Raw genomic sequence first — 15,484 nt, forward strand, 5'->3', positions numbered from 1 at the left:
TTACTTTGCTCCTCATCGAAGCTCTTTAAACGTTTCCCGTGAAGCAATGGTGTAAGAAACACAGGACCCAATTTCACATAGCTGCCTATATGCAGAAAATAATGCTTTACAGTTTCCTGCTAAGCAGCAATGAGCAGGGCACCAGTCACAAATTGTACATGCGACATGGGAGTTTGACTGGTAACCTAAGTGTGGTAAGCAAAAGCTCTATGAAGATGGGCCAAGAGAGACTCCTTAGCAGCACTTACCTTCACATAACTCTTTGGGCATCGGTGGTGAGATCAATGGTATGAATGTGTCTAGGTCAAAGCGGCCGGTCTTTGACTGCGCTTGCAGTGCCCAGTATTTCTTCTCCAACTCAATAATATCTGTCTCCTCCACTGTTAAAACAAATGAAATGAATAAATATGGGGTTAGTCATCCAGATGTTACTCTCAACTTCAGCTTAAAGTTGCTGGGGTCGATTTCACAAAGAGTTAGGACTCGTCTTATCTCGAGTTAGGACGAGTAACTCGGCCTAACTTAGGATTAATCTTGAGGTCTGAATGCTACAGTGCAGGGTTGGGACTCGTCCTAAGTCCTAAGATTAGTCTTAAGTTAAGAAGAGTTTTGTGAAATCGATGGCTGGACACTTAATTACTCAAAAACTGGTAATTACTCAAAATCATTGTTAGCATAAAAACTTACTTGGTAACAAGCAATGGAAAGAGCTGTTAATAGTATAAAACATTGTGAGAAACAGCTCCCTCTGAAGTAACGTAGCTTTTTAGAGTGAGCTAATTTCTCACTCAATCATTAGAAGACTTCATAGCCCGAAGCCTATTTTTAAGCATCTGAAAGCACACACTTTCAATATTGTCGTGCAACTTTGATGACTAATTGAGTCCAAATTGTCACAAGTTTTTTATTTTATGCATTTGTATGGATACACTAGGTGACAACACGCATCTTTGTCACAACGGTGTATTTTAGTTGCTTTTAACGTTTTTACCAGAAAAATAAAATAAATATAAATATAAATAAATAAAGCACACTATAATATCACCAAATGAATTCAATAGAAATGAAATTAAATGCATGCACACAGTGACATTAGAAGAAAAAAACATGACCAAAAATAGATTTCAATTAACCTTGCAATCAAGATTGCATTCATGAAGGTGGCAGTTGTCATTAGTGAACACGTCATCAACATTTGATTATTCATTTTAGTCCAGGGATCCCCTCGTACTAACAGGTCCTCTAAAGTTTCAACATTCTCACAAATGTAAAAAAAAAAAAATCTGATGTAGGAAGGGAGGAGGAGCCAACGCATGACTTTAAAAGGTGAACAAAATGTTGATTTTTAAACCCCTGAATTCTTCTGAAGGTAACCACTAGTTCTTTTCCAGAACCACCCCTACTCAAAAGAGATATTCACATGGTGTTACCACAAACCTCTCTTAGTTAACCCCCCAAATTAACAAAGGAAAAATTTATTTCAGACTTTTTCCCATAACGCATGGAATGTGGTGGGTAACTGGTCTAGTGCACCAAACTCAAGTTCTGGTGTTGTCAGAGTTTGGGTTCAGAGCTCATTTTTATAAAGCCTGAGAGCACAAAAATCCTGCTAAGCACAGAAAAATCCTTCTTAGCAGAAATAGGTTAGCAGCGAACATTCCATACAGTTTGCTACCAGAGCCCCACTCCTTTCTTGCTCAGCAGAGAAATTTGGAATGAATGTAGGAACCTAACCAGCAATAATACTGTTTTCCTTCCAGTTTGCTACCAGAGCCCCACTCATTTCTTGCTTAGCAAAGAAATTTGGAATGAATGAAGGAAGCTAACCAGCAACAATACTGTCTCCCTCCAGTTTTCTTTGTCACTACTTACAATAGACTTTACTATGCACAACCCGCAGCGCATATTCCTGTCCGATCCTGTCCGCCACTTTCTGTCAAACCGTGCACAAAAGGATGGTACACGTGTTTACGCACTTCCGAACAAGGAGCGTCTACAATTTCTGCCTTTTTGGGGAAGTCCAGTTTTTTGTGTGCACGTTTTTACACACAAAATTACGAACAGGAGACGCGTGTGTATGTATGTATGTATGTATGTATGTATGTATATATATACGCTAGGTAGTGTGCATAGGGTCTATACGAGAAAAAAAAAAAAAAGGAAAAGGAAACCAACGTGGGTGACCTTTGACCTGTTCATTCACCTCAACAATTACATAACCTTATGCCTACCTCATTGGCTACTTCTCTAAATCTAGGAACCCCTGAGCAATAATTTCCCCCTACTTAATTATCTTGTTAAGTCAATCAAGTGACAAACTGTGGCTTCCTCTCTTCTCAGAATAGAAGTACTGCTCTGATTAGAACCACACTAATGAAGTTAAGATGATTCTCCATTACTACACGCCTCCTTGCACTGTCAGATGGAAACCGGGCATCTTTGTTATCTGAGAAGTTATTTCAATCATAACCAATGGAAATTTCAATCCAAACGGTTGGAAATTTCAATCCAAATGGTCAGAAACTTCAATCCAAACGGTTGGAAATTGAAATGGTGGATAATATTGAATGGTCATACAGTACACATGTTAATGATGACACATGTAGGACTGTTCATGAAAAAGACCTGAAAGATGTGTTCTCTGGAATGGATGTTCGTCTTATATGCATGCACATTTTGCTGTTGGCTCACAGGCTTGTAAAGTACATGTACTTTGACCATAGAGTTATATATAAGAAATAGAGGGCGCACTGGCCTATATACGCGGCCCAGCATGCACGCATGCGGCCATTTTTTTAGTTGACAAAACAGCACTGCACAGCGTGTGTTTGTGCAGCCATTTTGTAAGTTGACAAAACAGCATCGCATAGCGTTCAATAAACACAAACTCCAAAGTGTACTTCATTCTCAACGCGCGTGCAGAATGGCACACGTGTCTCCTTGCGGTCCCGTCGTGTTTGTGCAAGCAGCATCACCAGTGCGCCCTCTAGTTCTTATATTATAACTCTATGACTTTGATAGAACATTTAAAGGCCTTGAATTAACCCACAGAAGGTGCACTATATTTTTGCTGTGGTGCCCTTTGCATGTTTCAAAAATTCTAGTACAAATAACCATCTCAACCATACTATAACAAAAATGCATGCCCCTTCAAGTTCAAGGCCTGGATGGCCCTTACATAACTATTTTAGTGACGAGCCAGCACGACCAATAAGCTATTAAATTGTTGCGGTACCCCCTGCTAAAATATAGACTTCGAACTGCCTTTAGTCGGTACATGTTCATGTGCACTACATGTATGTATCTGGCTTGATACAAAAGACAAATTTTCAACTCAAGGGCCACTGTTCAAACAGCAACGCAAACAGAATGATTAATCTTACAGTGTGTCACTCCGGCTAGAGTCTGGTAGAACGTTGGGGTATCACTCTCATCGGATAATCGCAGACCGGGCTTGTTAGAGTCTTGAAGTAACCATGCCGACAGCTTCATCACGTGACTGTGCTTGAGGAGCCAGGAGCAGAACTGCTCGTACGAAACTCGATCATCCTTTTCGAAAAAGATAAGAAGGCGGTGGGAGGGAGGGATTAGCTTTTGGTGTGCCAAGTTATTATTGTACGTATACAATAATCCTGAAGCAATTTCGGTTGGGGATTTTTTCTCAATCCATCGGAATTTATAACTTTTTCCAAAATCTACCTAGGAACATTTTATAAAGCCTCTAAGCACAAACATTTGCTAAGCACAGAAAAGTATTGCATAACACAGACAGTTACCGACCAAAATCACATTTAGTTTATACTGTGTGACTGGTGACCCGCTAAATTTTTGCTAAGCAAAGAATTCTGTCAGGCAGTTTTTTCTGCACAACAGCTTTATGAATGTCACAGGCAAATTGCCCCACAATCTTAAATTTTTTTAGAGTTGCATTTTTGCTTTTTTTTTTTTTTTATTATAACCATGTTCATGTACGAAATGTGAAAAATATTGTTCTACAAATATAGATTTTTGCTTCTGAAACATAAATGGCTGTTTTATTCATCAAAACATGTTTGCTTTAATTTCAGAGTACTGAACATGCAAATTTGTTTTCTTTTATTATTCTTAAAATGAAAAGAAATAAAGAAAACAAATAAAAAAATCATGAAATAAAAAAAACATTGCCCTTAGCAACCCTGCCCTTAGTTTCATACCATTTCAGAGCCAATTGAAATATTGATTGCCTACACCTTTTGGCATTTAGTGATTAAAAAAAGTGCCGCACAATTTCATCATAACGGTCATTGACCGAGGAAAAAAAGGGGGGAGGGGTAATAACTTGATTGGCAGGTTAAACATTGATGAAAAATACATTTCGATCACCTCTGATTATGCTTTAAAATATTTATTACATATACAGGAAGTTCATGTGAGCTGAAATTATCAGTGAGGTGGCCTGGCCCAAATTTCATAGAGCTGCTAAGCACAAAAACTTGCTTAGCGTGAAATTTTTTGCCTTCATAAAAACAGGATTACCAACCAAAATTCCACGTGATTTACAGGATAAGCAAACAACACCTGAATACCAGTAACACGCAATATGCCACAATAATGGAAATTTGGTTGGTAATCCTGTTTTTATCAAGGAAGAAATTTCATGCTAAGCAAATTTTCGAGCTAAGCAGCTCTATGACATAGATCCTTGGTCTTGGCCTTGGTGCCCTTCTAAATTTTCCCATTGGCTTTAAGATTTTTCCAATAAAAGTGCCTTTTTTGTAAAATGAAAGCGTCCTTGCCCTTTAAAAGATAAAATTCCAGGCCTGAAGGAGACAACAACAAAAAAGAGGTGGACAACGTAATTTTGTTTTTTCACCTCTCGGAAGAGTTGAGCAACCTCTTGGGGTGGCGTGTTGCCGTCACATGTTGAGATGAATTGCTCCACATCCTCCTGGCTAATGTACATGCCATTCTCCTGACACGCACACAATGCAAAGATAACTGCAATAGAGACAACAAGAGCAAAATAAAGGGTCAGTGTTTGGAGGTACATGTACAAAAATGTATACACAGTCGAGTTTGACCACTACTTTAGATGCCACCTATTGTACTTTCTGTTGTTCTTGTGTTGAAGCAATCCCTATTGGTTTTGTACACAAATGACTAGTGAGGACCCATCATGAAAACAAAGAACCGACTAGTACATGTTTTGTATGTAAGTCAGTGTTGTGGTAGTCTGTTGGTGTATTTGTTTGTTTTGTTCGTCTTTTGTCTGTCCGTAGGTACGGGAACAAAAGCTTTGCTTCACCCTATGCCTAGATGTTGTCCTGTTTGTCATTATCTACTCAACTTCGGTGTAAATTGTTATTGTCTTTACTTCATCTGTGGTTTGCCATTATTTATTCATTACCATGTATATTAACTTTAATGATGTACACAAATGTAACTTTATGGCAACATTGAAATAAATGTATTGAAATGAAATAGTGAGGACCTATTGTCCCTATTTAAAAATGTCCTCGGAGGGTAGGCCATACAAACCACTGTACATGTATGTAGGAACAAGATACTTATACCTTGATGAAATATAAAGGGAAGGTATGAAGTTTGGTAGTCACTCTTAAAATTAATTGCAATAAAAAACATTGGTCAGAATCAAAGTTGTAAAACATGATTACAACAATGGGAGATGATACTTTTATTTTAAACTTTAACCACCAGACAACTGGCAATAGCTGACTTATGCCCCGATATGCATCACAAAGAATTAATTGGAAATTTACCCCAAAACCTGATAACTTATTTCATGATTCTGGCTAAAATAATAATGAGGGCAGCAATAATTTCCTGTATACTAGTGCTCAGTTTTGCACAGACACAGATAAACAGTAAATACATGCACTTCATTTTTCAAAAATGCATCTGTTCTCTTCTCGCCCATAAACCACTTTTTCGTAGCTTTCTTTATTCCAGCGCATTGTCTGTAAAATGCGCTACCTGTATATAGGCCCTAAATCTTACCTATTATTATATATTATTTATTTGAGCTACAATATACATGTACATGTACATGTATATAAGCTAAACATATGGAATTGATGAATACTGTCCATGCAAGTACAAAACAACCAGTAGGCCTTCACAGCGACACTGGGTTGTGTCATCTACATAGTTGACTCATACCTTTCTACGAACCACAGACACACACAAACCATAGAGTCTAGAGATAGGTCCTAGCTCTATGCACAAACCATGGTCACACACAGCAGACAGTTAAAACTCATCCTCGTCACCACACTGAATGATGTGACTAACTGTCATGACTCATGACTGCATCAGTCCATCCATCAAGGATACAACCTCCATCTCAGCACTGACAAAGATCATAATCCCCCCAACATTTGACACACCTTATTACTGCTGGGGGGTCTGTCAATACACCCTTATAACCCTCATCCCCTGTCACTCCCTCAAACTCTAAAACGCTTGACATGTAACCCAGCTTGCCTTTCAACAAGCAGGCCTGATACTTCATGGAGGCAACAAATGCGATTGCCTCCATGTCCCCCGGTCATTGCCTTGCCTCCATGCCCCCCGGTCATTGCAATTGCCTCCATGCCCCCCCCCCCCCCCCCCCCCCCCCGGTCATTGCCTTGGTGGTTAATGCCCTTTGAAATGCGACAGTAGAAATTTACAATTTCCTCATACATACGTATGTAGGGTGCCCTTTACCATGTTTACCAAGGAGAAAATGCCTTGGTGCCCTTGCCCTTTCAAAAACAAAGCATACAGGCCTGTCTCTCCCTCAAACTACACTCAAACTGATCATGTTCTAATTCACTAGCCAGCCTTTCAACAAGTCAAGCCTGGAATTACATGTACATGGAGACCGCGGAGGGATCATGATAGCCTCAGTTGCCCCTGATCTTGGCCTCGGTGCCCTTTCAACATAGACTTTAACAATAATTTACAATGAAAGTTCTCGTTGCAAATTAAAAATAGCCTTGCCCTCTCAAAGATGAAATTTCAGGCCTGAAAAGTACCACAGCATTTCAACTTTTCAACTGGTCCACTGCCAAAAAAAAAAAGCAACTTAGCATTATTTGTTTGGTGATTTCTTAGGAGGGAAGTAAAAAAGATACAAACTAATGAACATGTAAGTTTAATGCAACATGTGTGCAAGTAGACTGAAGCATAATGTAATGTACATAATGCTTTTTAATGCATCATACCCGTACATTTGGTTTGGGTCCCCCGCCACCCCCGCCCACTTTCTTTTACATATGGATTGGAATTTTATATTTTATGCATACGTATGTACATTATACTTGTATGTTGGGATACACCAAGTTAGAATACTGGTCTTTAACAATTACTGGTCTTTAACAATTTTTGTGTCCACAAATCCCCCCTCCTGTCTATTGCTGTTTTCCCAATTCCTGTTTGTCTGTTTAACTCTAGTAATATTTTTAATATTATTGTTTTATCATGTAAACTTGTACACATATTTTTGATGTAATTTTATTGTTAACCAAATGCCATTAGTCTATGACTTTTTATTTGGTCTTGTATTTTTATACGAAAATAAACCAATATTGAATTGAACTGAATTGAATTGAAAAAAAATGTGTCCAGTGCCTTTAATACTATTGATGTAATGTGTCTTTCAATGTAAGTTAATCTTGTACGAATTTCGTACAAGCCTAGTGGCTGTGAGAGTGTTTTTATTGTAATAAACAATTTAAAATCAATCCAAGTTTAGCATTAATAAACAGCTCAAGTACAGATTAAATTTATCCAATCCCAACCCGCGGCACTCAAACTTACACACATTGAAAAATAATCAAGCATCCCTGGCAAGCATGATTTGTTTCTATGACAACATAATACATGTATACCCATGAATGTCCAATGTAATGTACTTTGTAAACAGCGTGAAGTACATTGTGCTATGTAGGATCTCTGGGGTTGAATTTGTCGTGCCTGGGGCAGGCAAAAAAAAAACCAATCTGACAGCAGAACAGGAAATTTCAGATTGTTTGTTTGGCTGACAACACAAAGCGCCTGACTACATATTGCAGTACCTAGGATCTAGTAGTACACTACAAACGTGTGTAGCTTTTCCCGACATTTCAAAACGACATAAATGAAGAAAAAAAACAAGTAAAAGCAGGAGCGTACTGGATTAATTTTGAATTAATTAAATGGTATAAAATAAGTGAAAAGAGTATCACTGGACAGAGCACACTGACAATTGACAGCAAACCATTTCCAATTTAAAATACAGCTCTGCTTTTATGCAAAATAAATGCTGAACAATTTTTTTGCTCATACCAAAGGTGTCCAGTGCCTTTAATTTTGTTTTATGCATAGTACAATATCAGGCGCCTCGATTGATGTTCCGGAAGAGTGCAATACACAAATGTTTATTATGATAAAATGTGTGTTTGTATTCCAATTTTACTTAAATTTTAAAGACACTGGACCCTATTGGTAATTGTCCAAGACTAGTCTTCACAGTTGGTGTATCTCAACACTATGCATAAAATAACAAACCTGTGAACATTTAAGCTCAATCGGTCGTCGAAGTTGCGAGATGTTAATGAAAGAAAAAAAACACCCTTGTCGCACCATGGTCACACGAAGTTGTGTGCTTTCAGACTTGACTTCAAGACCTCAAATTCAAAATCTGAGGTCTTGAAATCAAACTCGTGTAAAATTTCTTCTTTCTCGAAAACTACCTCATTACTCGTTACCAAGTAAGGTTTTACGCTAATAATTACTTTGAGAAATAACCAATAGTGTCCACTGCCTTTAACAATCATCCACATTTCTAGTTCAGAAATTCTAAATTGACGTTGCGGCAATATCTACATATAATTAGTAAAGCAATCAGTAACGTTTTTAACTGAGAACATTCTTTATTGACGCCGGGTCAATATTTAAGCCTTTCTACTAAGCAATCATCTACGCTCTCATTTCAAAACTTTCTAAATTGACGGTGCGGCAACATTTAGAATAAGCTGTTGTCAATATTCTCATTCCAGAACATTTTAATTGACATATACACTGTCAATATTTAAGCAAATCTATAATTGGTAAACAATCATCAACATTTTAAGTACAGAATATATTCTATTTTGACATTGTGGCAATATTTAAGCCATTGTTGTTAGTAAACAATCGATCAACATTCTCATTCCAGAATATTCTAAATTGACGTTGTGGCAATATTTCAGCTAAATTGCCAACATTCAGAATTCAAAATATTGACGTTGCGACAATGTACATGTCAGCCATTCTAGTTACCCCATAAACAATTATCAACATTTTGAGTCCACAGTGTTCTAAATTGACATTGTAGCAATATTTGAACCATTCTTGCTATTAATAAGCAATCAACAACGTTCTCATTTCAGAATGTTGTAAATTGATGTCGCGGAAAAATGTAAGTCATTCTAGAAACTAACGTTCATCAATAATCTCATTTCAAAATATTCTAAATTGACATTGCAGCAATATTTGAACCATTCTTGTTACTAAGCAATCAACAACGTTCTCGTTTCAGAATGTTATAAATTGATGTCGCGGAAAAATGTATGTCATTCTAGATATTAACGATCATCAATTATCTCATTTCAGAATATTCTAAATTGCAGCAATATTTGAGAGAGAGTGAGGCTTCTCCAATTCAAATTTCAGGGCATAACAAGTCTTACCTCAAGAGTGTCTCATTACCTGGAAGTGAATGTTTCTCATGCGTTATACTATCGAAAGCTGATGTAGGCTTCAAACCCAAAGTTGTTATTGTCATTCATTTTAAGAGTGATGACAACACGTGTCCCTTTTATCTATCTATCCATCTTTTTATCTAGCTTCCCTGTAACCACATTTCAAAAATGCACAGGAAGCCAGGAGTGCACCGATTGTAACAAGTACGAGTTGTTTAACTTGTGACAAACTGTCAACCCCTTGATTCTGATCTCGAGTAGTGTGCAGACCATGTTTTATGCAGCCCTTTGGGTGTGATTTTAAAACTACTACGAAAAAAGGACAAAATAATCGGGAGAATAATGGATGGGATGCCTGGGTCCCTCTTTGGTCACCTCAAGAGTGTCACATTACAGAGGATTTTACAAACTCTCTACAACATCAACACTGCCAATAATAACAACCTTGAGGAGTGGATACACACAATACATGTATGGAGGTGGGGGGGTACACTTTGACAGACTGTTGCATTTATTCTTTGACCTACATATTCACTGTACATTGCTTGAAGGTCTTCTCACTTGGTGTATCTCAACATACAACAAACCTGTGAAAATTTGAACGCAATTGGTCGTCAAAGTTGCGAGAGTACAATAACGGAAGAAAAAACACCCTTGTTGCACAAATTGTGTGCTTTCAGATGCTTGATTTTGAGACCTCAGCTGAGGTCTCAAAACCAATCAAACATTTTAGTGAGAAATTACTTCTTTCTTAAAAACTACGTTACTTCAGAGGGAGCCAGTTCTCAAAATGTATTATACTATCCACAGCTCTCCATTGCTTGTTACCAAGCAAGTTTTTATGCAACTGTTTTGAGCAATTACGAATAGTGTCCAATGCTTTTAAAGTGGGTGAAACCAGTTCCAACAATGGAGGATGCAGAGAGTGGATATTATCATTACAAATATCTTTCACTGCGATGTCTCATGCTATGTTAAGATTTTCTTCCCAATGAGTTAACTCAGTAAACTTCAACAAGGGGATATACGTACACTGCCAAGCTGGCAACAGCCAATCGCTTTCATATTAACATTGGTTTTATGTCTACATACGTATGACTATAATTATGAATTGCACAAATCAAGAAATTGTAATTCAGGGTCTGGTAAGTTGACAATACTCATTCTAGTCATTATGAAATCAACAGTTAGCTTGTAGGATCCTAACCGACAACCTTGTGATTGCAGTTGCAAGTCCTGCAGTCTAACCACTCATGTACAGCCTTGGTTCTCATAACGCCGAGACAATGCTTAAATACTGCAGGCCTGTATGCTTCATTTTTGACAGGGCAAGGGCACCAAGGCGTTTTTCTCCTTGGGTAAAGGGCACCCTATGAGGAAATTGTAAATTTCTACTGATAGCATTTCAAGGGAACCAGAGGGCAAGGAGACGATCGCCTTCGTTGCCTCTGTGAAGTACCAGACCTGTAGTGTATCCGAATCATAATGTATTACAAACATAAAAAACACCCTCGGTATTTTTGCAGTACGCAACCAAACTAAAGGTACATGTAGTACCCAAACAGTCTGCCGATGCGCAGAATTTGTCGCATAGTGTCCCCAGGGGGTATCTTCCATTCCAGACTCATTGATCAGACTTCCAGGTATTTCTAATGAGACTTCAATTTCCGCATCAATTAATTTCCGCATCAATTAATATCGCGAACGCGGAGACGGGTTATCTGTGGTGGTATGTACATTATAATCACATCCTTTACATTATTCTGTACAAATTTTATTACATGTCTCTCGTTTCTGGCGATACATTAAAGGCACGGGACATATTTTTTAATTGATAAAGACCAGTATTCTCACTTGGTGTATCACAGTAAATACAACAAACCTGTGAACATTTGGGCTCAAGTGGTCATCGAAGTTGCAAGAGAATAACGAAAGAAAGAACACCCTTGTTGATTTACTTTGTGTGCTTTCAGATGCCTTATAAAAGGGCTGAGTGAGAAATTACCTCTTTTTCAAAAACTATGTTACTTCAGAGGTAGCCGTTTCTCACAATGTTTTAAATTATCAACAGCTATCCATAGTTTGTTACTAACAATTATTTTGAGTAGCTACCAATAGTGTCCAGTGCCTTCAAGCAATGATAAAAAAGAAGACTGCAGCTGAGTTACATGTACCAGGAATAGAAATCAATTTGCGTAGTGTGCACAAGATTGCGTAAACTCTGATGTTCCCAAATAATCAGTAAAAATGGCCTTGGAGTGCTCAGAGTGCTGGGCAAAAATTGTGAGTCCTGGGTTAAGGGCTGCCCAGCACCGCCTACCGTGGCTACAACACTGATGTCAACTATTACATGGGATGATGGTGCTTTTAAGGAAAAAAAAGGTCTCAGACTTCAAAAAACAAAGCTCCAAATACCTGCAGAAAAAAACCAGAGTGTAATTAGAGCGCCATGGGCACCACTGACTGCCGGATTTGTGCGCAATATAATAAGCCACTTTTATTATTATTTCTACTATGTAGTTCAAATCATTTTCACAGACCTGGAGTTCAGACTCGAATGGGCAAGGCATTTTTTCATTTGGCAAAAGGCAAAACTTTCCAGTGGAAAACCTGAAAGTCTATTTAAAGACACTGGACACTATTGGTAATTGTCATAGACCAGTCTTCTCACTTGGTGTGTCTCAACATATGAATGAAATAACAAACCTGTGAAAATTTGAGCTCAATCGGTCGTCGAAGTTGCGAGATATTAAAGAAAGAAAATAATACCCTTGTCACATGAAGTTGTGTGCTTTCTTATGCTTGATTTCGAGACCTCAAATTCTAAATCTAAGGTCTCGAAATCAAATTCGTGGAAAATTACTTCTTTCTCAAAAACTACGTCACTTTCAGAGAAAGCTGTTTCTCACAATGTTTTATACCATCAACCTCTCCCCATTACTCGTAATCATGAAAGGTTTTATGATAATAATTATTTTGAGTAACTACCAATAGTGTCCACTGCCTTTAAGAAGCTTTTTTAAGTGGCTCCAAGGCCAAGATTAAAAGCCTGTTACTATTATAGGCCCAGTTTTCAAAATGATTATGGAATCTTCTGAAACCAAGTGTTGTCCTTTCTCCCTTTATTTGACGTATTCGGTCCATTGCCTTTTTAAAGGCAGTGGACACTATGGTGATTACTAAAAATAATTATTAGAATAAAACCAAAAGAGAAACTGCTCCCTCTGAAGTAATATAGTTTTCGAGAAAGACTTTGTGTGACAAGGGTGTTTTTTTCTTTCATTATTATCTCGCAACTTTGACGACCGATAGAACTCAAATTTTCACAGGTTTGTTATTTTATGTATGTTGAGATACACCAAGTGCGAAGACTGGTCATTGACAGTTACCAATAGTTTCCAGTGTCTTTAACAGTCCGTTTCCTTAATTGCTTTGTATCGTTTAAATTTGTTGTTATTCTTATTGTTTAATTAACTTTTAAGTGAATTAATGTAAATTTAGATGCAACCTAATCATCTGATTGTGAGGTTTTGTTTTTTTATATATTGAAAAAACAAATAAACCATTCATCATAAACCTTTTTTTATTTTACGCACTGAAATGTTTTGAGCATGACGAATCTACGAATGAATTAATGTACGAAAGTCAGTCCTTCACAAGGAAGATTGTCTCTTAATTGCCACCTGCCAGAGCCCTCTTAACAATCAGTACGACTGCCTAGAGGTGAAGGGAGAGCAAACAACCCAGCCTCCATACTCAGGAAGTGGACTGGCAGTACAGTTTCAAATAAGAGATGGCCCAATTTCATTGCTCTGCTTACTGCCGAATCAAGCACTTCGATCACCAGTCTCTGCTTACTTTGCAAGCAAAGTTGTGTAAGTAAGAATGCCTCGTAACCTGGAGCATGCACCCGCACAGGTAAAAATTCCCTGCTAACCAGTGAAATACACTTGACATAAGCTCAAAATTCCCTGCATACTTCTGTAAGCACCAATTCTTTTGCTCACGGTAAGCAGAGCCATAAAAATTGGGCCTTGATCTTGATTCCCTTGCTTTAAAACTCAAATGAAAATACAATGAAATGTTGCTCAAGTTTGTATCCTGATGAAAAAGCATGAATGTAACTCTATGCACGTAAAAAAAAAATAAGAACAAATACTGTTTGAGTTAATTTGGATGTCTGTCTGGGTTTTTGTTCTTCTTTGTTGGAGTGTTTTTTGTTTGTATGTTGTTGCTAGTACGTAGTATGGTTTGCCTGGGTGTTTGCATTTAAAAATAATAATAATAATAAGGGGGTGGGGAGGGGGGGGGGACAGATGACGTTAAATCACAAAGATTTCTTAAATAGACATGTTTGTATGAAAAATGATTATCATCCCCAAGGCATACACAATAAGCAATCAACATCCACAGTAGCATGCAGCACCAGAGTCTAGCTTTCTTCTGAAAACGATCAGCGCACACTGATTGAAATGTTGAGTTGCTATACCAACGGTTCCTTTCCGAACCACCACAACTCATTGAGATTGATATTTGTTTTTAAATGTGATCTTTCTGCAAATATGACTACAAGACTGTCCCTGTAGTCACTATCTGTGATGCACAGCCACAATCATTGGTACACATTTTTGTCGTGTCCATTTTATGAAACGACATTTTGAAAAACCACTTTCTGTAGCAGACTCAGGAAAATACAGAGTAAACACTGTACTTTCCTGAGTCTGGACATTGTGTTTTTTTGTCCTACAAAAAGTACATAGACCCTTTAAACCAGATATTAATTATTTTAAGATGAATAAAAAACTATCCCCACCAACTGAATGTAGCCTTCCAAAAAACCAATACTACAATCCTTCATCCTAGCCCTACTAGTGATTATGATGCCTAAATGCATACGTCGGAATAGCATGAAGAAGGTGCATCTCAAATCATGAGAGGAGCTCCCCTCTCCATCCTCCCTCCAAGCCGTTGCTCTCTACAGCAAAGCTTCCTCAGCAACCTATACTCAATGCACTTACATGTAGCCTCTCGACAGTCTCCCCAGGGATGGTGGGGGAGCGTGTCAGACAAATTTAGGGGGAGGGTCCTCTTAGAGCGAATGACCGCCGTTATTCATTCCTTTCCCTCACTGTCAAATTATCACAAACTGATTGTCTGCACTGATTCATTTGCATTATTTATAACATACAGACAGGCCTGTAGGCTTCGTTTTTGAAAGGGCAAGGGCACCAAGGCATTTTCCTTTCAATAAAGGGCACCCTATGAGGAAATTGTAAATTTCTACTGGAGCATTTGAAGGGCACAGAGGCAATGACCAGGGGGCATGGAGGCAACCCACGGCATTGAAATAACCCACAACGCGGCACCCACAGCAAAAAACATTTGCTTGAATACTGTCTGGTACAATGATGTGCTTGATCACGAGTTACCACTTAAGTTTGAGTTCATCAGTCTTAAGAGACAGTTTCTACATGTACTTGCGCCGTATGTCACATGATTAAGGGCACGCTTTTGCCTAGTTACATAAGATACGATGAAAACCTAAACACGATACTTTACGAAGGCAACAAAAGAAATTGCCTTCACACCCCCTTGTCATTGTCTAAGTGCCCCTTGAGATGTTTCAACGGAAATGAAAGTTGCCTTGTGTAGGTACCCTTAAACAAAATAATTCCTTGCCCTTTTACGATATCTTGAGCATCGGAAGTATCAGGCTTGCATGTGATTGATGTCCAAGCATGGTAGACCTCATTAAAACTCATTACATGCATTACAGT

General features: G+C 38.1%; 1 protein-coding gene across 2 annotated transcripts in view; it reads right to left on the minus strand.

Moving 5' to 3' along the window:
* The window catches only part of LOC139938046 (ubiquitin carboxyl-terminal hydrolase 32-like), a 71,935-nt gene that overhangs the window by 32,961 nt on the left and 23,490 nt on the right, over positions 1 to 15,484 (minus strand). For both annotated transcript variants that reach the window (XM_071933398.1, XM_071933397.1), the window contains exons 4-6: positions 4,853 to 4,977; positions 3,384 to 3,549; positions 249 to 380 (exon numbers count right to left, since the gene is read on the minus strand). In XM_071933398.1, coding sequence (XP_071789499.1) covers positions 249 to 380; positions 3,384 to 3,549; positions 4,853 to 4,977 — 423 coding nt within the window. The remainder of the gene's footprint in view (positions 1 to 248; positions 381 to 3,383; positions 3,550 to 4,852; positions 4,978 to 15,484) is intronic.

The sequence above is a fragment of the Asterias amurensis genome, chromosome 6, assembly GCF_032118995.1.
Source record: "Asterias amurensis chromosome 6, ASM3211899v1".
Taxonomy (NCBI): Eukaryota; Metazoa; Echinodermata; class Asteroidea; order Forcipulatida; family Asteriidae; genus Asterias; species Asterias amurensis.